At 38.8% G+C, this 27,032-nt stretch overlaps 1 protein-coding gene across 1 annotated transcript in view; it reads right to left on the bottom strand.

Annotated features, from left to right (window-relative positions):
• Positions 1–6,304: 6,304 nt before the first annotated feature.
• Positions 6,305–27,032, bottom strand: part of myom2b (myomesin 2b) — a 32,669-nt gene continuing 11,941 nt past the window's right edge. Inside the window, exons 15-39 of the mRNA XM_085371821.1 lie at positions 26,674–26,848; positions 26,446–26,567; positions 26,155–26,342; positions 25,778–25,904; positions 25,476–25,654; positions 24,574–24,688; positions 24,112–24,274; positions 23,883–23,989; positions 22,829–22,873; positions 22,312–22,448; positions 21,770–21,914; positions 21,185–21,247; positions 20,851–20,918; positions 19,748–19,861; positions 19,544–19,631; positions 18,450–18,488; positions 17,467–17,572; positions 16,745–16,811; positions 16,233–16,329; positions 15,378–15,414; positions 13,768–13,790; positions 13,622–13,677; positions 13,457–13,546; positions 7,206–7,331; positions 6,305–6,848 (exon numbers count right to left, since the gene is read on the bottom strand). Of these exons, the coding sequence (XP_085227947.1) occupies positions 6,639–6,848; positions 7,206–7,331; positions 13,457–13,546; positions 13,622–13,677; positions 13,768–13,790; positions 15,378–15,414; positions 16,233–16,329; positions 16,745–16,811; positions 17,467–17,572; positions 18,450–18,488; positions 19,544–19,631; positions 19,748–19,861; positions 20,851–20,918; positions 21,185–21,247; positions 21,770–21,914; positions 22,312–22,448; positions 22,829–22,873; positions 23,883–23,989; positions 24,112–24,274; positions 24,574–24,688; positions 25,476–25,654; positions 25,778–25,904; positions 26,155–26,342; positions 26,446–26,567; positions 26,674–26,848 (2,687 nt within the window). The 3' untranslated portion in view covers positions 6,305–6,638. The remainder of the gene's footprint in view (positions 6,849–7,205; positions 7,332–13,456; positions 13,547–13,621; positions 13,678–13,767; positions 13,791–15,377; positions 15,415–16,232; positions 16,330–16,744; positions 16,812–17,466; positions 17,573–18,449; positions 18,489–19,543; positions 19,632–19,747; positions 19,862–20,850; positions 20,919–21,184; positions 21,248–21,769; positions 21,915–22,311; positions 22,449–22,828; positions 22,874–23,882; positions 23,990–24,111; positions 24,275–24,573; positions 24,689–25,475; positions 25,655–25,777; positions 25,905–26,154; positions 26,343–26,445; positions 26,568–26,673; positions 26,849–27,032) is intronic.

Raw genomic sequence — 27,032 nt, forward strand, 5'->3', positions numbered from 1 at the left:
TAAAAATGTATAGTTTCATGCAGAAACGGCCCTAACCAATCTGGCGCCCTAGGCAAGATTTTAGGTGGCGCCCCCCTACATCAGCAGTGTAGTGTAATGTTGTAACAAATAATATTTCTATTAAATAAGCTTTACTTTACATTTTAATTAACGTGGGATTATTTTTTGTATTTAGAAATAATAGTACCAACTTTTTTTTTTTTTTCAACATTTGTGGCACTGGCGTGGCGCCCCCTGATGGACGGCGCCCTTAGCATTTGCCTATACGGCCTATGCCACAGGCCGGCCCTGGTTTCATGCATCTGTTAAAACACTCGACTCCAGCTACATGAAGCGCAGCTGGAAACACTTCCCGCATGACGAACTGCCCGAGATTCACAGAATTTACAGATAAGTTTACATTTTTGTGATTTATATCGTTATCGGGACGATAGAATTCTTATATTGGGATATGATATTTTGGTCATATCGCACAGCCCTACTGAAGACTAGATTTGAGATATTTGATTTTTTTTTTTAAAGTAGGACAATGTGCTTTTCTAGTTCTGAGAACTCAAGGCCTTTATACAACATGCTTAAGTGCTTTCTGTCTAACAGTTAGGCACATTCAGACTCCAGTGGATACATTAGAGAGGAACTTAAGGTTAGTATCTTGTCCAGGGATATTTGGCATGCAGCGGGTGGACTTGGCGGTTTCTGAGGCAGTGTGAAAAGTTATATTTGAAGCAGCTGATTATGACGGTACCTTCTTCTTCTGAATCAGCCGATCAGGCTGAGGAGATGCAGACACTTGTTCAGTGTAATAGGTAGTTCCATATCAAAAGTCATGAAGAGCACCTGATATATGGAAAGAGGTGAGTCAAACCTATTGTTCTGCCTTCATATAATAATCTCAGTGAGACAGCTGGCCCCCACAGACAGCCAAAAAAAAAAAACCTACCAGCAGACTCGAGTCGACATCGTCCTTTGTCTCTATGACTTTGACATCTTGACATGCATTAGTGCCTGCTGAAGCTCAAAATTCATCTGCGTTTGATTTATAAAGAAATAAGGTACATAATGGTACGATTCCCAGAACTGTGCATTATGCAACACGCATAATATATGTTTATTTTTAATGATCGACTTTGCTAAAATGCCATTCCATCTGTCTAACTTCCTGTCTCTCTCAGTACCAAATGTTACCTGTGGTATAGTAACGCAACTGTCCTGCATTTGCTTTGTTGTATGCACGTGACTGAGAAACTGAGACGTGAATGAAAGAGAGTGTGCATGCAAAAGAGAAAGTGAGGGTAGGAGACTTGTAGTAAGGTTAGAGTGAGTCTGCCTGGCTTTCTGAGTGGGTGCGCCTGTTAAGCTGCAAAATCATTTAGATTGAGAAAGGAATGCAGGAATGCTCGCTAGTGATTCTGATCTGAGCCAAATTTCTCTGTCAGAGAAGTCTCCAACCAGCCGCCTTGCAATTTCACAGTAATTGGAGAAGGAGTGAAAAGAGTGAAGGAGGAGAAGCTAAAAAAGAAAGACATAGAAGAAATGAGAGTTGAAATGAATGGAGTAGAACGATAGGAGTCAAAGGAAGATAGAAGCAGAGAGACAGGCAGGCTGAGGAGAGTATGATAATATTGAGTGTGGAGTGGGAGAAGACGCTGCTGCCAGATGAGAGTCTTGCATTTTTAAAAATGTAAGCTTTTCAGGAATAAGAAACTGAAGTTAAAAATCACACGTCATGCTCATTGTCTCCCATTCTCAGAGACGTGCACTGAAACTGATTTCCCTGGCCACTCTTTCCCATTTCCATTGATGGTAAGGTCACATAGTCGCAGATAGATCAGGAATCCCATTCATAAATGTGAGTAATTTAGAGACTTGACTCAAACTACTTTGAACACGGAACAGTGGAGATCAAATCGTGCTCAGACGTGGTACAGGTACTGCTCGGATGAGCTGTAAAAGCTGAACCTTTCTTTCCTCTTTTGTTTTAGCAATGTTGTGTTTAACTTGCATGTGTGAGCACATAGATGTGTATTTCAGCATAAATAGCTTTGTTAGTTACCCAAAAAAAATTGCATTTATACTGAAAACTGAAACCTGAACATGGATACAAGAGCCTGCATGTTGTTTTGGATTTCTGTAAAACAATGAGCCACTTACACCGTGCCTCTTCCCAGAGCAAAGCACATCCTTGTGGTTCTTTCACTCTACAAGATGATTTATAGCAGTGTTGACACAAACAATGCCTTTGGATTTAATGTGTTAGGACCCACAGTAGCAGCCGAGTGGCATTATGGCTACAGTGCAGAATGGCAAATAGGCATGTTGTCCTTGGACCAGATATTCAGGGTGTAAGTCCCCATGTTGTCAGCCATCCACCATGCTGAAGCCTCCAACAGCCAGACACTGAGTCACTCCAAGCTCCAGGGGGGCTGCTGTATAGCTGAGCTGCCTGATTTCCCAGCAGAGACAGAAGTTTACCTTCCAAAGCATCGCTTAGTTTCACTGGAAATATACCAGATGTGAATCTTAAATTTGCTTCCTTGTTAAGATGAGTCATAACACATGCTGATTGCAAATCCAGCCTTCAAGTTCACGGATGGTTTTAAGTGACAGAAATAGAACACAGGTGTCTGGAGGAAAAAGAAACACCTGAGGAAAAGACCATTAATTGGTCAAATATGCATAATATAATCGAACACAACTTCAACTCAAACTATTTCGATAGCCAAGTATAGCTGTGGTGCGGAAATTTCACTAGCTGTGTATCTTCCTCCCGCTGCATTCACAGTGTCATGCCTTAAGTCTTCCTTTCTGTGTCATTATCCTAACCCGTGTTGAAAATCCTTTGCTGGTTTTCTTATCAAAGTATGGTTATTCTTCTAGTTGATACTTGATTTGTATTGCACAGGACAAACGTTGCAGTAGCAAGGATGAAGGCGCATTGAAGGATTACTGGGTTGATTTACTTTGAATCTGTCACCAATCTGAAGGGATATCCCAGCCAGAGGTAAGACACAACTGATGGTCATCTAAGATTATCTCCTAGTGTGAGAGGTTTACAAATTAACTCTTCACCTCTCTGATCAATGAGCAGACATGGCTGTCTTGATAATGTCAAATTTGATATATTGCTACTCGCCATTACACACTGCATATACTTAGTTGGCATGGGTTGTGAAAGGGCAACTTTATTTTACATCCTCGGGTTTAATCAGCCCATCTTATTAAGTTTTTTCATTCCCTCTCATTCTCTGCTTGTTTCCTGCTTTTCTCCCTCCCTCTTCTCTATTTGTTCTTTTGTCTCCCACACCTTTTCCCCTTCTGCTGCTGCTCAGTCTCAGCTCTTTCTTAACTTTCCTTCACTCCCTCTCCACATTACTCTTGCTTTTCTTCCCTTTTTACCAATAGCTGCCCTTACCACTCAGTGAACTAAAGAAATGATCATTTGTGCTGAAAAGGCTAGACAACTTTGCAGTATAGCACAGATCTGCTCTCACTGCTGTCCTGTGTTAGGTCCTCTTTCCTCTTTTTCCTCCTTCTCATGTTCCTCTTATTCCTCTTTCTTTCACATCCTTGTGTGCACCTCTTTCCTCCCCTCTCAGCCAAAATCAGCAGTTATCATCACAGTGTCAATAAATGAAGTATGCCCCCCCCAATAATTGTGATTGCAAATTAAAACCAAAAAGTGTGTGTGCGCATTTATAGCCACATATATGTGTGGATAATAGTGGTACTTTAAAATGTGGCTTTGTGTCAGTGCACACCCACAAAATGTCTCTGCTCCTAGTTTATCTCATTGTTTGAACAGCGCTGCTTTAATTAGGACAGGCCTGTCTATCTGTGTGTGTGTTTGTGTGCGTTTGAGAGAGAGAGCGAGCGAGAGAGCAAGACCGAGGCTGTGCATGTGCCTAAAAGTGAGCCACAGAGTCTTTATGTGTGTGTGCATGTTCCCATAGTGCCCCCATGTGGAGGATTGCAAAGAAATATATATTCTATAGTCTGGTTTCTTAGCACACATACACAGACACACACACTCGTACACTCCAATGACACGGTGTTATATTTGGAAACACAATTTCATGCTATCAGTACTGGCTAGCTATTCCATTTAGATAGCAGCCATCTATATATAAATTTGTGTGTGTGTGTGTGTGTGTGTGTGTTATATATTTGTGTGTTTAAGTGTGTTTGTGATCAGGTTGTGTGTCTATGCATATTGCATTTCTGTGAGTGCACAGCTCACCCGTGTGTCTTGCAGAGACGAGTCATTTTCCAAGTTTATTGAAATTAAAAAGTGGTTGCCATGGCAACATTTGGATTCTCTGTAATTATGTTGATTAAAAATGTGAAAATTAATTAAAAAGTCAGGAAAATGATCTCACAGCAGATGATCAGCAAAACATCAAAATGATTCAGATCTGTCTCTCTTTCCCTTCCTCCTGCTCTCTCTGATACACTCAAGCCTTCCCTTCCTGTCTCCCTCTGTCACACTTCAGAAGTCCTTTATTGCCACACAACACTGAATTATCTGCATTCATCGCTCACACAAGCTTGTCTCCTTTCCTTTCACACTTACTGTATATAAACACTTTATGGCATGATGAAGTTTGTCTTCATGTCCAAAGGGATAAAAAAAACAAGGCAAAACACAACAGCACGGAAAATAAGACAAACTCCCCCCCACCCCCCCACCCCCCTTCATCCAATCACTCAGCTCATTCACAAGTTTTTAACAAGCATGACAAGACTCGTCTCATGCTGCCAAAGCAGACGCATCAGCAGCAAAAGTAACACTCAAAATGAGGAACCTAACAGTCTCAGTTTCTCTCTTCCAGCCTTCTCCATTACTCAGTTCTCTCACAACCTGTCTCTTGTTCTCCTCTGACAGAATGAATAAACAGGCTAGCAAAGTGTAATCGCTTTCTTTTATTAGCAACAGCAAACACAGAAACAATGACTTTACCCTGCGCCCCTCCCTCCCTCTTCTCCGTCTGCTCCTCTCATCAGCTTTAATGAACCACAAATCTCATCAGCCATCCTTTCATCAGCTCTGCCATCACAACTTCCTGCACTTGGGCTCAAGTCTTTAAACCTGACTACTTATAGCATGTCTGTTTCTGCTTCTGGCTGATGACCAGGAGGACTGAACATATTTGGCTGCAAGGCAGAATGCATATCTTCTGCTAACAGTTGGAGTTAATATTAGGTAAAATTTGGTAATGACGGTTTGAGAGGCAGCAGCGTTAGTATGACAGCTTCACTTCACAGTTCTGGTTTACTTAATGGTGATTCACTGCCAGTTAATCTTCAGCGTGTTCACCATGGTGATCTTAAGGAGGATGGTGTTATACATTTGCAGTCATCAGTTGACTGTGTTGTTGAGGTGGCAGTATAATGACTACTTTGTACAGCCTGACCTATTTCTCTCTGTCCCTTTTTTCTTCATGAAAGGTGCGTGTCTGTGTGTGTGTGTGTGGGGGTTTTTTTTCTCCCTTTAAACAACATAAAATGAACACTGATCTTGTGAGCTGTGATACTAAGCCTGTGTTGTTTTTGTGCATTTAAATATGTAAATGACTGTGAGACTGAGCCAAACCACTGATCATATTCAGAAAAATATAGACAAGAAGGGCGCACCTCTCTCCACTGGCTCATAATGAAACTTGCCTCAGCCCCATAATCAAAGGCAAATGGGAGTGGTGTGTATGTGATTATACCAAGAACATCTGGTGCTAGACACCATCAAAAATGCAGGTAATAGTCAGCAGGTTAGTGATGTGAGGGCATGTCAAAGCTAGTGGCCCTAGCAACTTTGTAACATAACACAGCATTTTTTTAAACTATGTTTAGAGTAATCCTTGATGGAGCAGACCATCTCTCTGGTTTACTTGAAATATTCTGTGACACAGATAAGAATTTAAAGAGAAAGCTCTTAAACTCTACAGTGAGGGGATCCCATGGTTTTGGTATGCTGTGGGGGTATTTTGGTGGCATGACAACAAAGATGGATGGGTCACGTGGTTACAGGGGACAATACCCACATCCATAGGGCATGAAATTAATGTTTACTGGTCTCCTTTGGGATTTGTACTTACTAGACTTTAACCCAATTTAATACCTATGGAAAAGTTTTGACTAACATGTTAAACTCCCCCTAACTATGATAAATATGAAATAGTGTGCCAAGGTGCATCGAGGCTTCAAGTCAGTTAACTTTGGGCAATGTTCCTGTAATTTGCAAGCCATTTAATATTTAATTATACTGCATGCGGTGTCATTTGTACACTTCAAGAATGAATTTAAAACACATTTCACTCTTTCTTCAGAAAGTTTTATTCAATTTGTAGCTTTATTCGAGTTCATTTCAATTAATTTCTAATTTCCTCATGTTTAGATAGTGCCTAGCTTTTTATTATTCTAGTATAATTTTGCTGATTTTATACAATGATTTCACATTGAAACAATTTTTTTCTTTCCATCACAATTGCAAGATTTATTTCATGTGTCAGGGTTTTCTTGATGCTCTAATTTAATGCAAAGAGTATTAGCTCCATTTCAGTCCAGATAGAGAACACCAATAAAGGCTTCTCAGCTATGTGTGTTCTAATTGTGCACCAGTGATTGCGTTTCTTCTGCCTTGCTTTTCACTTCCTCCGACTTGGAGTAGGACTCTTCACCCCTCTTCCCAGTGCTGCCTTAGGAGCGGCAGGGCTAGGAGTTGAAGGGGCAGCGCTCGGAGCAGGCTGAGTCTTAGGCTGAGGGATCTCGATTGGTAATTTAGGTGGGATGATTGTTTTAGGGGTCAGAGTTGGTTTTGCCTCAGGGATTTTCTCCCCATGGCGATACACACTGACCTGGAGATAAAAATAGCGAGACAAGGACATAATGTTAATACCCATACGTGCATTTACTACAGCGGTGAACACAAAAGGATTGTTTAAAGGGCTGCAGCACATTGCATCATCAATAGAAATTATTTAGGTATTTTTAATTTTAGAGAAATTTGGATTTTGTATTATTTTATATTAATTCTGTCAAAATCAGGGTGAGCAAAAGTAACAAGGTCAAATATCAGGCCCGTGTAAGGTTTTTGTGCTGCTGCGATCAAAATATATCCCCATGTTGGGCAGCAATGGAAAGAAAATATTTCTGCTGCAGATGACGGCTCAGAGTAAATTCAGTCATTTGTGTTACACAGCGGCAACACTCACCACTATATCCACAGACTCTCCTCCATATTTATTCTGGACAATCATGGTATATCTGCCAGAATTCTCCATGGAAACGCCTTTGATCGTCAGACTGGCAAACTTGCCCTGGTCCAGGGAGACCACATACTGGGAAATGAATTCAGAGGTTAAAAAAAGTGAGAAAGCCAGTGGAGGGAGTTTAGCATGATTTATTCTTTAAAATGCCTTACTCAAAGTGGCAGCATGAGCAAAAGCTGAGCACTGGTGCATGGGCTGAATGGACAAAGGGACTAATGATGTATTCCTGTCTTATCTGTTCTGCTGCACTCAACCACGCTCAACCAAAGTATGGTGAAATTGAATTGAAAAGTACGGTGGCCCCTAGAGACAAAGCATGTATAAACTCCAAAACACTTACAAATTCCAAATAGCACGCACAAACTCCTCAACACATACAAAATCCAAAACACATGCAAACTCCAAAACACATGCAAAATCCAAAACACGTACAAAATCCAAGACACGTACAAGCTCCAAAACACATACAAAATACAAAACACGTACAAAATACAAAACACGTGCAAACTCCAAAACACGTGCAAACTCCAAAACACGTACAAAATTCAAAACACGTACAAAATTCAAAACACGTACAAAATTCAAAACACGTGCAAACTCCAAAACACGTGCAAAATCCAAAACACGTACAAAATTCAAAACACATGCAAAATACAAAACACGTACAAAATCCAAAACACATGCAAAATCCAAAACACGTACAAAATACAAAACACGTGCAAAATCCAAAACGCATGCAAAATCCAAATCACAACGGAAGTGCTCCAGGACGCTAGGGGCAGTGTTGAGCTCGATTTGTAAAATAAACGGCAAGTTTGTTGCAAACACATGGGCTCTAGTCTCCGTTGCGCTTCCCAGGTTGCCTAGCAACTATGATACTAACAGCTGGAAACGTGTCATACAACTGTTTTTGACAGAAATGAAGGAGAACATATTTTTTTTCATTTGTTTGTTTGTTTCTACAAGAGCTTTGTGTGATTTGATAAGTATCTGAGGCTGAGACCACAGGACAGTAAAACATGATTTTTGGGCTTCATTTCTGTACTGAACAGTCATTTAAGATTAGCTAGTAAATAACAATTAGCTAATGTTGTTCATGAGACTAAAGTCATATCACTTTGGTAATGTAAATATAATATGGCCAATATTATGGTTATTATATTAGTCATTATTAGGTATTACAGCAGTGAACATGAACTCTTTGTCAAATACTGAGCTTCAGTACAGATTCAAGTTGCAGTTATTTACATGTCTTACCACCTTAAATCTTCACTCAAAGACAAGTATATAGGAATGACTGCCAAATTTATTTGCCACTGAAGCCGAAGGATGGCATCTGAATAAAACCTCTCTTGACATGCCTAGATGACATTAAAGCTTGGTTGGCTCTAAACTTTTTAAATTTGAATGAAAAGAAAACAGATTTGTTGGTGTTTGGACCCAGTGGCCCCTGTGAGTCCTCTTCTTTTCATTTGGAACCCCTGGAGGTTTATTTTAAACCTGTTGTTACTGCCCTTGGTTTTAAGTTGGACCAGTCCATTTTTATCATTTAAGGCGACTGGCAAGAGTGAAATCGTTTCTTTCTAGGCAGCACTTTGAAACCGTGATCCATGCTTTTATTTCTTCCCCTGTGGACTACTGTAACGCACTTTATGTGGGGGTCAGTCAGTTGTTACTCTGACATCTGCAGCTGGTTCAAAATGTATATTGACAGTGCATATATAGGTGTATCATATATAAGAGACAAATGTTGTTCCTTCAGTATGTTGGCATTACTAAATTTGGCTCAAATGCTTACATACATGTGTAAAAAGAAAATTTTCAAGCTGTGAGCTGTTTCAAATCAAATCACTTTTATTGTCACATCACATGTGCATGTACATTGGTACAGCACATGTGAGTGAAATTCTTGTGTGCGAGCTTCACAAGCAACAGAGTTGTGCAAAATACAATAATGTAAACAAGCAAAATACAAGAATGGCTACATCTGAAACTAATAAATATATGTACAATATATAATAGTATATATATGTTTCTGATAAAATGAAGAGTAGACTGATGTATTAAATATTCCTTTATTGGGTGAGAAAATGAGACCATGTCATAACTGCTTTAAGTCATACAGAATAGATATCAGAGCTTTAAACAGGCTGACGTCTGCTAAATGGGTCAAACTGGGCAGAAAGTATACAAACACATAACATCCTTATAGAATATGATGTAACACTATAGATCAACTTACCTCAGAATATATAAAGCATATAAACAATTACAGCAATATGATGCAACAAACACAGCAGTGCTACTGATCCAAAATACTCAAAGCTTCATAGAACTGAAACAAACATTTATTTTTAGTTCCATTCTGCTGCTGATACAGACTTTAGGTTTCTGAACATTAAACTTGTTGCTGCCTTTCATAGTGCGTAACTTGAAGGCCCTGAGTACTTTCTCCCACACTGGAAACACTGGAATGATAAAATTATTTGAACATTACCTAATAAGACTGATTCAGGACAGACAATTAGTTATTTTAAACTTTTCTAGCAGTCCTTCACAAACAGGGAACAGTCTGTCTATTCTCTCCATCTGTCAGCTGCTGCTGGCTCTTCCTCCTCCTCTTCCTCACATACTGCTGAGATTGTCCTGGTGGATCATCAGGGGTGCAAAGCCTCACAGATGATGTAATGCAGTGGGTCCCTCAGTCTGTCCTCACTCTGGACACTTGCAGGTGTCACACATAGAAATCAAATGTGTGATAAGCTGCAGGATTCAAACACAAGTGTGACTTATAAATACATGTTCATACTTTTATTCCACAATCAGAGAGAAAGAAACAGAGAGAGAGTGCAGGACAGACAGACAGGTGACAGTCTCAGGTGTACACACTGCTACAAAACAGCACCAGAGAAGGAGGATTTAGTGTTTGTGTCATTACGAGTGCTAAACAAGAAGAGTTCCCAGATGGTACAGTGGACACATGTGTGACTCCTGTGATTAAAGCATCTTTCTTTCAGCTTAAGGAGTGAACCGTCAGCTGACTGACATGACTGACTTTAATTACGCATAAAATCATCACATTCTCTGTAAGATTAAAGTCAGCTATTGAACGGCGAATATTTTGAAGTGAAGGCTTTAAAACCAAGTTAGTACAAACGTCGCTAATGTCACATAACTTTCCCGACATGTTGCCAACAGTAATGTTTTAATGTTCTTCATTATAAAAACATTTGCGCATAAATAAGTGACATAATATTCAGTACTTACTTCTGGAAGTTTACTCTTCGTCCGCTCCGCTTCCGCCGTTTTTTTTCGGCAAAATTATCCAAACCACCGCCGCGCTATGAAGTCTGGGATATGTTGGGCCATGAAGGCTACACAGACCCATCCTTAAAATTCAGGGAAATTAAGGACGCATTTGAGGGCCGCATTTCGAGCAGCCTTTGAATTGGGACAGTCTTTGTCGTGTCGCTGTGACATAATCGGCCTTAAAATGCGGCCTTTAAGGCTGCAGACCCCAAATCCGGTCATTGGTACTTCCTGGCTTGTGTAGTTACTAGGTAACAAAAGCTCAACACTGCCCCTAGCGTCCTGGAGCACTTCCGTTGTGTTTTGGATTTTGCATGTGTTTTGGAGTTTGCGCGTGTTTTGTATTTTGCACGTGTTTTGTATTTTGCACGTGTTTTGTATTTTGCATGTGTTTTGGAGTTTGCACGTGTTTTGTATTTTGCACGTGTTTTGTATTTTGTACGTGTTTTGTATTTTGCACGTGTTTTGTATTTTGCATGTGTTTTGTATTTTGTACGTGTTTTGGAGTTTGCATGTGTTTTGGATTTTGTACGTGTTTTGGAGTTTGCACGTGTTTTGGATTTTGTAAGTGCTTTGGAGTTTGCACGTGTTTTGGATTTTGTAAGTGCTTTGGAGTTTGTACGTGTTTTGGATTTTGTACGTGTTTTGGATTTTGTACGTGTTTTGTATTTTGTACGTGTTTTGGATTTTGCATGTTTTTTGTATTTTGTACGTGTTTTGGATTTTGCATGTTTTTTGTATTTTGTACGTGTTTTGTCTTTTGCATGTGTTTTTTATTTTGTAAGTGTTTTGGAGCTTGCATGTGTTTTGGATTTTGCACGTGTTTTGGATTTTGTAAGTGTTTTGGAGTTTGTACGTGCTTTGTCTCTAGGGGCCACCGTAGAAAAGCAATACAGATGTGCCCCATCCATATTTTTTTAGACCACCCAAAAAAAACCTACTGTATATTGTCTCTGATACTCTAGTCTACACAGAGTACTTTATTCTGAATTGTACCATGTACTACGAGTGGTGCAGACAAGAGCCCAACATTTTAAATTGCCTCTTGTACCTGCCCACTCACTTGTAAGGTCTGGACATTTATACATTTTATGGAGTGGTACTTTCAGCAGGTTAATTACATTATTAAGAGAAACACTTGCCTTTTAATTACAAGAAATAAAACGGTCTAGTAGATTAAAATCCTAAAAATGGTAGCCATTAGCATGCTATGTGTTCTTGGTTAAATGCATTAATTTACTAGACCAATGTAGGTTAAGCTGTGTATTATTCAGGGAAAAAATATTCTAATTACAGTCATTTCTGTGATACAGATATTATAAAATCTGACAAAATGTCTAAAAAATAGTAACTTCTGCTTATTACACTACTCGAATTGACATGCTGTGTACTTCCAGAGTCAAACATGAGGATTAGATATAAAATTCTCTGGATCTTCTTATGTTCATGTTTGTTTTTCATTTATCTTCATGCATCCTGAGAAGCCTCTGTTGTAACTAAGTGCATGAGAGACACTCTAGAGGTTTGGAAAACTCATCAACAAGGGCCTCGCTTCTTGTTTTAGACAGATTATTAGCAGGTGAGGGAATGAATAAAGGAGAAAACTTGAACACAAATTCCTCCTGGACCGGGGTTTCTCAAACTTAAATCTTCAAAGCTGGTAGAAGCTGCAGGATTCTGATGCTATTGAAAGAGCTTTCGTTGACTAACGACAGACTGTAGACTTACTGTACTCTGGTTGGCAAGTAGGTTAATGAGTTATGAGGGGTAGAGTTGTTCCGTTACTGATCTAGGATTGTGCTGATAATACTGACTTTGGGGTCAGTATAGAAGCGTAGTGTAGTTTCCTGAATCTTGGTGCTCTCAGTGGTAAATACACTCACCTGCCACTTGATTAGGTATACGTTGCTAGTTTTGGATTGGATCCTGTTGTCTTCAGCCATAACATCTTTAGCAAGATGCTTAAAACATTCATCAGGGATTTTGTTTCATATCGACATGATGGCATCATGCTGCTAATCTCATGCTCCACCACATCCCAAACGTACTCCATTGTTGATCTTCTATTTTTGATCAGAATACTTAGACTAGCTCGTCTGTCACAAATAACCCTGCTCATGTACATTCAAAGTCTCACCTTTCTTCCCCCTTTTGATCCCCCTACATGCCTAAATGTACGGCGTTGCTGCCATTGGCTGATTAAATATTTACTTTAATAATTTCTTGAATCGGTGTACCTACTAAAGTGGCTGATGAATGTATAAAAAGGGCTTTGACACAATAGGGACAACATCACATTCATGAAGTTCCTAACAAGGAACTAAAGCATATCAATGGTTTTGGGGTATTGTGCATTTTATTACTACTAATCATTTGTACTAATTTAAATATACATGAAGCATGCTTTTTAGAAAGTACTTCATTACCACTTTCAGTATTACCAGAAATAGTTTTTTAATTACTGCTATTATTTTATATGAATACTGGTTTTAATATCATGGTAAGTATTATAGACATTGACTTTTGAACAGACATTATCTGATCAAATGAATCTGGAGTCATGATATCATGAAGCATATTTTAGTAGACACATACTGAGTGTGAAATTTCCACAAGACAAGTTAATAGAAACATTATGTTGTAATTGTGTATGGTTAATGAGACAATTAATCATGAGACAGGAGGGGAGGAGTTGAGTTTCTGAAGAGGTTAAACAGAGTCAGAGAATAAGGCAGTATTTATCGGGAAGGAATCAAATAAAAGTACAAAGCCCCGTCTGAATATGAACTGGTTGTATATGTGACTTGCAAACACAATTTAATTAGCTGAAAACAAGTTGTGAAATTTATTTTGACATAACTCCAATAACACATTTACACATTTACCTGATCATCAGGCTCGACTTCCGATCCGTTCTTCAGCCATGACACCTGAGGTTTGGGGTCTCCACACACTGTACATGTTAAACTCAAAGTCTACAGAAAGCATAAAAAATACCTATTAGCAAAATGAGACCAAAAGCATGCAGTTTCACACACTTGCATGCCTACCTTCTTTTCCATAATGGTGACCACATCAGGCAGTCCTCCCACCACCTTACCACGGTCTAAAACAAACAGTTGTTAACATTCTAGGTTATTCCTATTGTTTATTATATTAAGCTATTATATAAAGGAGAACAGGAGGATAAACTTACTCTTCTCAGCGTATGCCTCGGCCCTGAAAAATCAAAGCAGTTTTGTATTATTATTGTCACTAGCAAATCTTTATTTAGTTCAAGTTTTACTTTAGCCAAGTCGTTTCTGGTTAGCTTTCATTACCTGGCTCTGACCACACATCATTTTTTCTTTGTTTTTTTTCTTTTTCCTTTCGGTTAACTAACAGTGGTCAGATGGTGTGCTACAAGGTGCTTTAGATTTACAGCCAAACCTCCTTTTAATATTGTTTACTTCAGGAGTTTCCTGGGGGGAAATGATATTGTTATGTGAGGGCTGTTGGAGCAGCATGGCAGGACCAGAGGTCAGCCACAGGACCAGATGGTTGGGGAAACTCTGCTCTCCTCTTGGCAAGTTGATGCTCAATCAAAAGGGTAACAGCGTGTCACTTGTTTCAATGTGTTTGTAAAGTCTTGTGCTTAAATGTCTCTCTTTGAATGTTAATTGGAAAAGGGATTTGGATGGTTTCCACACTGCATGCAGTGTTTAGTGTTTGCAGTCTCAATCCCTTTCCTAAAAGGATTTGCAAAATGTGTGTGTGGGTGTGGGGTTTGCTTTGGCCCAATTAGCCGACAGACCCCAAAGGATCTCTGCTACCTGACTGCTTCTATTTTTAACCAAGATTTTTATCTCAAATTATAATGCGCTGGACTCTTTCCAGACAGCCAGCCTTGGAGTTTTTGAATTTGCTCAACTTAAAGATGCAGGGTAATTTTTCCTAATGCTGTATTGATCATTTATGCAACTCGAGTTGCAGTGATTTAACAAGACTTTTCAAAACTGTAGCTGTAGGTGAAGAAAAACCATACTTGCATGCAGAAGTTTTACACCTCTTGGAGCTCTTTAGATTCTGCTCATGCAATAGTGCCAGGGAAGCGTCTGATTCGATTTGCAGCATGCTACATTCATGCAGCAGTGATTTAAAGCATACACACAGTTTCTTCAGTCACAGAAAAAGGAGAATAAGTCATCAAATAATATAGTGACCTAATCTGAAAATCATAACTTTATTCTGGGATTAAATCCTGAGTCAGACTTGCACAGGTCCTTACAGGGCAAAGCACAGGCTAATTAAACAACTAAAATATTCAAAACAAGCAGTTAGTTTTAGTGTAGCAGTTTGGAGTTAGGAGTGCACTGATATTTTAAAGTGACAAGTCTAATCAATGCATGGATCTACACTGATTAACACTGAGCATATAGTGGTTACAAAGGCTCATACAATCCTTCTGCAGTGTCTCAAATGATCTGAAGGCTTTGCACTGTTTGAAATGTGGAGAGACAAATGTTAATGAAATTTCCAATAGATGTTTTACTATTCAAATACAATCAGAACGAGAGAGTCGAATATACGTGTATTTATAGAAAACCTCATTCTTTACATTATTTGAAGCAGGAAAACAAGACTATTGTTTTCTGTATGTGAACACAGTGTAGCCTGGGAAATCATTACTTTGAACTATTAGATGTCAAACTCACAGTTATGAAGCAAATGTGAAGGAAGCAGTGATTCATCATTAGGCGAGCCAGTCTGACACATAAAGGCACAAGATTAAAAAAAAAGAAAACAGCTTTGAGAATATAGTCTTACTTTAGTTTCTGGAACTCTGCAAAGGCTTTCTCATATACTGTTAAACACAAAAACAGAAAACAGTCACTGTCACAGCACATGCCAGTTTACTTTCCTTTAAATTTAGACACACCTAGAACCAAAATAGTCTTTATAATATCAAAACAGAATCTTTCCCTTTTCCTGCTAATGAACATGGTAACATTTTTTTAAAGAAATTAATAGTTTTAAAATGGTGGTAATACAGGAATGCACCTTTCAGTTATAACACTCATGAATGTGTCATAAATCAAAAAAGTTAATTTGAGAAGTTTTAATGGAGATTTTTTCCATACAGTGCTGTGCAAAAGTTTTGAGCCGCAGTAATTATTAAAGGTACAATTTAAAAATGGTTCTTTGCTAATTTTTCTGTTATGTGTAGACACAAAACTGCTTCAACCGTTGAGTTGGTGGCCATTTTTTATGCTTGAATGATACATAGGTCAGTGTTGGGTGGTTTAAACCAAAAAAACCATTCCTCTATAATTAGCCAGAAAATGAGTGAAAAGCAGCTAATGTCCAAAGAAAAACTTTTCAAAGCTTTCTGTCTTTCAAACGATTAGGGAAATAAAGAGTAGCTCAAGACTTTTGCATTGTTGTGTATGTAATCCGATCCACACTCAAATGTATGTAACTCACAAGCAGCAGTATGAAACTGGAGACTTTCATACTCAAAGACTAGCTGAAGTATAACCAGAGAGACTACACGCTGAAAGACAGCCATAAAAACAAGTGACTGTGTTATTTTCTACCCTCTTTTTACAGAGTTATCGATAAAAACAGGAATTGACTCTGGAGGGAAGGAAATAAGAGAGGAAAAGTACTGAAAGTACTGACCATCACCGCTGAGGTCCAGTGTGCGTTTATGTGAGTTTTCAGGGTCAGTGATCACGATGGAGTACTTGCCCTTGTCCTTCTCCACTGGTTCAACTACCTGTGAATCAATCAGCAAAAAAATGATCAGCCACATGACGGCAGAGGCATCAACTCAGTGTCTTGGTATTTATTTCTGCTTTGTGTGTTTTGAGCTATGATTTAAAATGAGATTAATTTAACAGGTAGGCTAATTACAATTATAAAGCTTTCTGACAAAACGATCGGAAGACACGCTACTTAATCAACTTTAATGAATTTTAAACCATTTTTATTCATTAGCTTTCCCTTGTGATTATCCCTTTAATTTATCTCAAAGTTTCCTCGTCTCTGCAAAGACACTTTGAGGACTTCTACAAGCAACACAGACGAGCAGCAGCACCAATGTCTGAGGTGCTTTACTGTCATAAAGCTACTGATGTGTGAGATTCCTCCGAAGCATATACTGTTCAGCTTTGTATAAAAGATGATAATACCTCCATTGTTGCCATAGCCGGGGTTCCACCAATCACAATCTTGTCACTGTGGGAGAGTTTAGTCTCACTGAGGAGAAGAAAAGAGAGGTTAGTGTGTGTGTTTGTGTGGTGGGGGTTTCTTTTTGAGCGAGTGAGGTAAATGAAAATCATATTTACATGCCTCGCTAATGTCATGCCGACCTCTTGCTCTTACACAAACCCACAGAAAAGACAGTGAGATGTTTTAAAATAAAAGCTTCATAATTTTTATTCAGTTTTACTTCATTGTTCTTTCCACTTTTTCTTTCATGAACCCATTTTTTAAACATTTTATAATCTCTGGAGTGAACTGGAGTGCTTTTAAGTGCAGAAAAGCCTTCCTTCTCTATAGAAAATAATAGCTGTGTGATTTCTGTCACAAAACAGGGCAATTTTACTGCAATAACAGGGATAATGAAACCACTTGCCAATAGCCCATCAGAAGTTTTATTATGCGGCTTATTGTTTTTCCCACTCGCGGCAGTTTAACTTGAGGGAAAACCAGAATAATGCGTTTGTGGTCAGCATGTTTATAGGTGGACTTAAAAGAATACTCTAGTAAAACAACTACCAGGACTACAAATACTGGAGTTATGCGTATTTTCTTCCTCCGTTCCTTACCTTCATCTTCGTACTCCAACTATTTGGTATTATGTTTGTATTTGTGAGGCGGTGTTAATTCTGTGTTTAATCTAATTCCTTACCCATGATACCAGGTGATGTTCATCTCTGAGGTGTAATACTTCATGTGACACTGCAGCTGAATGCCTGTTGCTGTGCAGTTTATCACAAGCTCTGCTGCACTGGCTCCTGGAGGAGGTAATAGAGGCGATGGAGGTTGTGAGGACCACGTTTGAAATCAAAGTAAAATACATGTTTTCCTGCAGCTGCTGGACTCTGTGACCTCACTATGCTGTGAAAGCTACTGCATGCAGAGATGAATTAATTGAATAAAAACAAACTTCCATTTTCAGCCATTTGTAGGATCTATTTTGAAATTCCTTTTTGTCCAGCTTGGAGAGGAAAATTCTGCTAATGAAGCAAAGAGCAGATTGTTTATATCCTGGCACTCAGTAAAGCACTTCAACCATGACAGGTTTTATTAACTTTTTTTTTTTTTAAGCCGTTATACCTAAAAGGGCATTTTATACTCCACAATGTCTGTGTCGGATTTTCCTCACTGCACATTACAAGTGGGTAAGTGTGTCATCCACCTGGTCACATCACCATGGTTTCCCATTATCACAGTAATGAACCCTCTTCTCCTCTGCAGCCACTGCTGTAACAGTTGCTGCAGAGCTGTCAAGTGACTGTCTCTTAAAATAGGAGTAAGATGCTCCTCCACACTGTCACTGTGACAGCGCAGTGGAATTTTAAAGTGATTTCACCACATGATGGCATGATGGCCAAATGCTTCCAGCATGACAACTTCTGCCACACGCTGATAAGTGTGTGTGTGTATGTAGCAGAGGGTTTTTAAAACAAGACCCATATCAGCCTGATGACGGATCTACCAAATCTCTCATCACTGGGGTTTGATGGTGCCATGTTAAAGTTAGATAATTTGAACTGGATGCCTACAGTGGGTAGAGGGTGGTGCTGGTGGTGTGTCGTACCGTTTTTAACATGGATGTCTCTTTATGAGATTATTGGTGTGTGTGTCTGTGTGCAGAATGCAGCGACTTACCAGCCAGTTGGCTGAGCTTGTTTATGGCATCGTCAAAGACTAGAAGAAAGGCAGAGGAACACGGGGTCAGAGACGGAGCCAAGAGGATGGAAAGGCATGATGCTGCTCTCTGGTGGCTGCATTCAGAGCTCAGTAAGGAAGGTTTAATGAAAACATGGGAATCTGTTACTCTATGGTTTCCCAACCAAACATAGTGAAACAGTGTAAATACCTGCATTTGTTTTGTGAGGTACACTTTCACCAGATTGTTTCTTGGCATACTTGTTCATGTGAAGCTCAGTCTCAGTTAATTCATATATAAACATCTTCACATATCAAACATATTAAACTTAGGCACATCAACATCTGTGAGAAATTTGAGAAAGTGGGGTTTTGTTTTTTGTTCTTTTTTGTTTTTTAAATGAAGTGTTATTCTGGGAAGCTATTATACCTATTGAATCAGTTGTTTTACTCACAGTTTTAAGTGTTCTGGGTCTGTTACCAGATAATATCAGTGAAATGAAGAGGTTATGGGTCCCACTGGCTATGACATCAGGATGTAAAACAATATTAACGCACTGGAAATCAAGCAATCTGAGCTATTTTGGATAGCAGATCAAACTGCATGCAAAATAGTTACATTCAAACAAGTGACACGTAGAATAAAAAAGGGAGACGAGATATTTTTGGAGGGGAGCTGCCTTTTGGAATTGACAAAAAATGTTTTTGACTAATTTTAACAGTTTTGGCACCAATCATAATTTATGAATCATTCAAGATGTAATTTGTAGACCGAGGCTTTTTTATTATTTCCTTTTTTCTTGTGTTGTGGTTTTGTTTAGAAAAAATAGGAACAATTGTTTTTCAGTATGGTAATATATCTACTTTGTATCCTGCTGCTTTTGAGGAAAAATCAGTAAAAAAAATAAACAGTTTATAACATTATACATTTTTTCCCCATGTCAAGCATTTTATTTATTCTTTTTGTAAGAATAATACACTGTAGTTAAACAATTATACTTGCTCAGTAAGACATCAAGCTAACTATCCAGACAGTGAACTTGTCATTTTTATTAAGCGGTAAGATGAACTGCAAAAATAGAGAACATGTTTACCTTTTCCAGAAATGTTTATTTGGCTCATATCTTTTCCTCTGTCATCACTGATGGTGGCTTTGTAAATTCCTGCTGTCTTCAGTGAAAACTGGAGAAGAAACAGTGCAACATAGGGAATGCAGATTTGTCAATTTTGAACACACCATGAGGACAGCGTTGGGAAAAAACAAAAACATAGTCTTTAGTGCCACAGTGTGCTCTTACCTCTTTAATTGGCAGTTTACAGACTCCTGATCCCAGGTCAGGTTTTACATCCGGGATGATCTCCGTGTCTTCTCTAAACCAGTGAAACACTGATTCCTTCTTCAAGTTAGCAACCTGTTAAAATCAATAAAAATTGCATATTATTATTTTCGAAAAACAGGAAGTGAAGTTTTATTGTCACACACACACTTTATATTTTATACAATTCATCGAACAATGCAAATCCAGATGACCAGTGATGTGCTGTATATAAAGTCTTGTTTATGTGGTAGTTTAGGAAGAGCAAGAGATGTCGACGAGGCTTTTGAAAGACAAAGGAAGCAAATGCCTGCAGCAAACGGATTAAAGTGAAAAACAAATCTCTTAAATGTTAATGCATTGGTGCTTTTGTTTTCTGAATATAAAAATAATACTAATCGGAGAAAATGGTAAAACACAGTTTAATGCTTGGCTGTTTAGTTAATGAACTATATGGTAAGAGTGCATTAGCATTTGAAGAAGGGGTTATTTAAAATGCCTGTTTGCTGCAGGACAAGTACACTTATTCTTGCCTACAAAAGTCAACAAGTCAACCAGAGGTTCCCAAATGTTAGCACATAACTGTACCTCATCAACTTTTTGCAGTAATTCTCACCCACTTGATGGATTAAAATGTAAATCCTGTCTTTCAACCAAAAAAAACTTGAGGCTGTTTATATTTTTCTGCAACATATTATACCCTAAATGATCCCATATTAGAAGTAGAGCATTTTTCTGAAAACTGGTTGATGTTTAAGCTTGCTCTGTTTTGATACTCAACAGTCAAATAATGAATGCATATATTTACTATATCTCTGCATAAATCAAAGATATGCTGATGTCAACTTAACTGTCCCCGAGCATATAAACGGCCACTTTAATTTTAAAATGTTCTTGATAATATACTTCATTCTAACAAGGGCAGGAAAAACCGTGACAATTCGAGTTATTATCTGTCTGGACCTTATCATTACGCAGCACTGTGGCATCCACACTTAGTCTCCATAGAATATCTGCTCAGTAAGTGAGCCTCCCATTTGTCAGACTGTAAATATTCAATAAATATCGAGTACCACTGTGTTTACCTTGCAAACCAAAGTGACAGAGCAGTCATCCCCAATCTGAAGTGATAGAAACTCACTAAAGTGGGGGCCTGTAGTGAAAGGAAACATGAGAGGAAGCCTTGAAAATGGACATAAGCTTTTACAAAACACTTGAGGAACCTTGTTATAAGCTGTATTAACTGATGTGTGGTTTTAAGGTTGCAGCTCGAGAGTTTATGTAAAGATAGTGTACTTCTCTCCTGTATGCTCACTCATTAGTTATCTCCTGGGTAACATAGTGTTGTGCTGGTCTCAGGCTAAATTAAGAACAAAGCTCTTACAAGCTTAAAATTGGATGATGTTTTGTATTTCTTACCCTCTTTGACTCTGATGTACTCTCTCCTCTGGAAATCAGCCTCAGCCAGTGCTGCCTTGAAAGCTATGTGCACATACAGATACACATAAACGGAGAATAATTAAAAGATCAAAGTGTTGCTATAGATTCTTTTTTTAGTGGTCCCCCATATGAGAGCAGAATCATAATTTATGAAATCAAGCATCTTTAGTTGAGTCTTAGGGAGTCCTATAGACATGAAGTTCAAACCCTTCTCTACACTAACGGGCTTAATACATTTCCATAATGGGATCTCTAATGCAGCAGATGCTAAGTCTACTGTCATACAAAAAAGCCCATTCTATACACTCTCTGCTACATGTCTGTGTTTCTCCTGGCTTAGGCTTGACAGCATACCCCCTAATTAGTACGCTGAAAAATAAGAGGTTGTGATAAGTTCTTTCTGCACACATCCACTTAAAAAAAAAAAGAAAATACAGTCCAGAGGGTATTGTTCTTTTTTTGTTGAATGTAGTCGGATACTGCAGGTTTTGTGGGGTCCGACTGGGTTGGAACCACATTTGAAAGGCTGATCGTAGGACAGCAGTAAACCTTGGTCCCTCTTACCATTTCCAATCAGAACCAGTGAGCTCTGTGCCTTTCCTCCTCCATCTGTGATCTGGCAGGTATATGTCCCCTCATTCTCCTCAGTGAAATGATCCATGATGAACTCAATGATCCCTGTAGCGACGTCATGAGCCATCTTGTTGGGCTGCAGAAAAATAGAGTTGTAATTTTAAAAAGCCTACTTGACGACAGACTTTGTGACTATCATAACTTTTGTGTAGTTAAAAACAGCTGACTGAACTATTGTCTTGATAGAAAAGTAGGTTGTTCACCTTGAAGCTAGAATATAAATCATTCATCTCTTCTGTTTTTATTTGCAAGGCTCACTTAAATGGTTTAGCCCATACTCTGGGACCTTTCAGTTTGAGCCTCGCAAAAATTACAGCTGAAAGAAGACTACCTGGCTAACTGATATATCATTTTCCGGACTTCATTTTCCATTTGCATGACTTTCTACACCCATGAATTTCAAGTACTGCATAGGGAGAGTGGCATAGGTAGGAACTGACTACAATCTGCGGGTAAACTAAGATGTATCTTACATCAGCTCCAGACAGTTCCTTGTTGTTTGCAAAGAATTTGTAGGTGACATTGGAAGAAATCTCCTCAGCCTGCAGCCAGAACCTCATTCGGCCTCTCTCCAGAATCTTATAGGCCAACTCAGACTTCAGCGGGATGACTAGAGGACAAGAGGGAGGAAGGGTAAGGGGTTTCAAAACATTATTGTCCTTGTTTAATGAGGAGACGAAGGAGGAGAGGACAGGAGAAGGAGAAGAGCTTAGGCAATGTGATGCAAAAGCAGGTAAGACTTTTTTCTTTTTTTTCTTTTTTTTTGGATCAAATAAAAAGAGAAATCTGCCCCTAAAAAAATAAAGAAATCAGAAATCTTCAAAGGCAGAAGAAGAAAGAAAAATAAAAGCATAAAAGAGGGAGAACGAGAAATGAAGTGAGCAGGTAAGACAGATTAAGACTCAGAGGAGAAAGTTTTAAAGAAGAGATTAAAAAGGACAAAGAGAGAGAAACTCAGAGAGATTGAAAGAGTCAGTCAAAGGTACCTACCTGGGTGTCTGATATCATAACTGAGCGCCAGCATCTTTACCAACTCTATAAGGCACAGACACATTATTTTATAGACACAGACATGCAGTTATCATACATGTGACATTTTATACATTGGTCTAATTTTACCATTAGCTTCGATGAGGTACCAGATAAGTCAGGGAGAGGAAAATCAAGGAACAAAAACATTAAAACTGAAGCTTAAAGCTGAAAGAACAAAATTACATTGTGACTCATAACTGGCCCTGAATGCTTACCCTGAAACACAGCCTGTATTATGAGTTGTTGTATTATTGGAGCCTCACCAAGTACCTGTGATATAACTGAAATGAATGAATCCTTGCGTGCTAGAAGTTCAGAAATTATTGCGAGTTACAGTGGAATAACTGTAGGCCGAATGGGAAGCAATCAGTGGAAGCCACGTATTATAGCCTCGTAGCAAACTGGTGCAATAGAAGGAAAAGCGTTGTGAAGCTTTCTGACAGAAATCCTTTTGCCACGAAGATCTGGTGGTAAAACATGTTCAGTGCCCCAAGCTTGGAGAAATAATGCGCTCTGCTAGTATCATCAGCTGTGTAATGAAATTGTTTGTTGCCTACATGCCAGGCTGATTGTTTTTAAGTATGCTCTCACTGCTTTCATCTTTTATTGCATTCTACACACTGCCTTAGTTCTCCGATACAGTTTTCTTTTGATTTTAGCTCAAGTCTGCGCTTTTGATGTAGTTATTAGGGTGTTGCTCTACAGCTGTTCAAATTTTCACGATCAAGGCATGAGTGGTATTTGCATGCAATAGTTTAACAGAGGTAGGAAACGGATATGGAATGCAAACTAATGCGATGAGATGATTAAGATAATAAAGGCAACATCGCAAATTACCATAAGTCAACAAGGGCAAATGAGCCATGAGTATAGAATACAAATAAACATAAACATGAGAGATTTCATTAAGTCTAAGTTGCAGATTCTTTTATAGATTTTCAAATTTTTCATGACAGTTGACTGGGTGCCTAAGCATCAGAGCCATCCTTACTTAGCAATGAATTGAACCTACCTTCATTAGAGATTGTGTAGCTGGATGACACTCCCTCTGTGTTTGTGACAGAAACAGAATACGTCCCAAAGTCCTCCTTATCTGGGTTCTTGAAGATCAGCTTAGAGCTGCAGTGGAGGGCGGAAGAGAAACACAGACACACACAGTCAGAGAGATTGTTCAAGCTGAAATTGAATGCAAATGTTTGATGCCATATGCATGTTATATATGTGTGTGACTGTGGTCTTACTGGATGCCCTCGGATTTAATCACTACCCCTTTAGAGAAATCTGTGATTTCTTTATAATCTTTCTTCCAGATGAACTTGGAGCCTTCGTTTATCTGGCAGGACTCGAATGACAGAACAATGTCACCTGACTTCTCATCCACCACACAGGACACCTCCTGGGAACCTTCAATACACAGATAAACATAGTTTTTAGACTCATTTTTGTCTCCAGTTAATGCCCAGAAAGCCTAAACAGCTATTAATGTGAGCTTTGATATTTGATGGATTGATATCACATGTGTCCACTCGCTCTTAAACTCTTGCCTTCACCACTGTCAACAATAGTGCAACACTCACTCAAAGCAAAACCATAGCACTTTGTATGCTTTACAAAGAGGAACTTGGAGACACATATTTATGAATTCTAATACCCTTATATTCTAATAGTAAGGTATTCAGTTTCTGTCTGCTGTTAAATGTTACCTGCCACGGCCTTGGCAGTCACAGGGTCAGAGGCCATTGAGGCCATACCCACTCCAGCAGCATTGACTGCACGCACTCTGAACACATAGGTAGTGCCCACCTCCAGACCTGTTACCTAGGACACAAACAGACAATCTGTTGCTAGGGGGAGTGGAGGTGTGAACGTCTGTAAATGGGTGTGGTAACTTTCAACCTGTGCAAAATTGACAGGTAAATAAATTATGACATAATAACAGCATATTCTATTCTGAATCTAACAATACTATTTATTTTGTTGATCACTTGGTGCTGTGAATGAATGTAAAATATATCATCCTTTAGCCCAGCAGCAGCTGGACCTATTATTATAATTCCCCCTGTTCTTTTGGGCAACTTACCCTAAATATTAATAATGCATGAGTAATCCGTATTGTTTCAAAGCATATTTTTATTAGATCACTAAATGGTCTTGGTATTATTATAATTATTCTTGTCTTATTTTACTTTACTGACTTTCCATTATCACACATAAGTGATTCACCTTTAACAGATTTTCTTTTTGTACCATTTCACCAAGTAGTTACTTGGTTCATCCACTAGATGTCAGTGTCACACAGTTTTTGTACCTACACTGCTGCAGTTTTGGTAGTGGTAAATAAAGTGCTGGAAAAAGTGGATGAAAATTGATGTTTTGGGGGGGGAAAAGTTCAGTAAAGATGAAGAAACACAGTTACATAATAAACGTCATGCACTGCATTTTACACTTGTTTCAGCAGTGCCAACATTTAGTCTAACCTATATGTTATATTGTAAATTAAAAGCGTTATTCCAATTTCTTTTGTCTTGCGTGCTTGAGTAAAATCTCTGATGAGCAGTGGAGGATAACCTCTATGATTCATAGATTGGAACAGTGATACCCTCACCTTTAGGAAGCGGTGACTGGCAGCTTTTTCATTGGCTGTGATCCAGTTAGCAGTACCCTTCTTGGCATACTCAACATGGTAGCCTGTGATTGGTTCAGAACCAGTGTAGACAGGCTTTTGCCACTCAACCACCAATGAATTATCTCTCACTTCACAAAAGGTCAGGTCATAGGCTGGGCCTATATGAGCCAGATGATGAGAGGAGAAGAACAACAATTCCATATTTATCTTTCTAGAAGTGTAAAAGCTTCACTTTTGACTCAGAGTTTAAAGTCAGTCACTAAAAAGTGAAATTTACTAACCAGGTTCTGGCATTGTCCAGGCATCACATGTAAGGTCTTCTGAATGTTTGGACGCTGGTCCAAGACCAGCCAGGTTGGCTCCATAAACCTGGAACTGATAGACTGCTCCCTCTGTCAAGTTCTCCACCTTTTAATAAAATGTTACATGGTTAACTAAAATCCTAGTTATCATTATCAATTTAAACAAAATGGACATGCCACTTTCAGAGTTGAACAGGCCAGTTTTGCACAAAATAATCAGACCATCCCAAATAAAATAATATGTATCTTAACTTTTGTATGATATATAATAAGAAGAGTATGCAAGTATGTATGCAAAATTGTGGCCCTCTTCTGTTTGTTTTGATGTTTGAATGTTATAAAAAGAGTCCAAATACCTTATAAACTCTCTCTGTGATTGGTGGGATATGAACCTCCCTCCACATGGTTGTTCCTCTACGTCTTTTGTCCACATAATACTCTTTGATCTTTGCTCCTCCAGAGCGAAGAGGCTTCTTCCAGTTCAGGATCATTGAATGGCCGTCGCAGTACAGCAGTGCAATGTTATAAGGAGCAGATGGGGTGGCTGTAAGAACAGTATTGAGTTTTAATTCTTTAAAATGAAAAGGTTTGGGGCAGTTATCATGATTAACATCTGCAGTAGTGAGCAAATATTTGGCATTACTGACTAAGGGCAGCCTTGACAGTCAAAGGTGCTGACTCCTGGGATTCATCACTGAGACCCAGCTCATTGATAGCCTGGACGCGGAACATGTAGGTTTCTCCTGTGGTCAAACCACTAACCACAAACCTGAAGAGACACAAACGTGACACAAAGCCCATTGTGTAATAAGCAGCCAGAGAAAAAAATCAATTTTTGAGCCCAACAGTGTGTTTGTGTGTCGCTAGAAACATACTTGGTGTTCTTGTGAGGTTTGTGATTGGCTGAGGTCCAGTTCTTGGATCCTTGCACACACTGGTCAATGTAATAACCAATCAAATTATTAGGTTCCTTTGGAGGAGCCCATTGGATGAGGACAGAGGTGTCTGTTTCCCTTGTCGCAATCACCTGACCAGGAGCGGATGGTACGCCTGCAATTGATTAAAAAATAAATAAAAAATAGCTACATAATACTGTAATTACAATTAAGGATACTTTATATTAGGTTCTTCTGGTTTTCAAGTGGCTGCTACTCAGTATCTATACCACAACCCTCTTACACCTGACCATAATTTTTATGTCAGCTTCATGTTTGAAACATTTGAAACAAATCTC

This window comes from Diplotaxodon limnothrissa, linkage group LG1 (genome assembly GCF_057381915.1).
Source record: "Diplotaxodon limnothrissa isolate DT_005_m linkage group LG1, D_limnothrissa_male_GT1.1, whole genome shotgun sequence".
NCBI lineage: Eukaryota > Metazoa > Chordata > Actinopteri > Cichliformes > Cichlidae > Diplotaxodon > Diplotaxodon limnothrissa.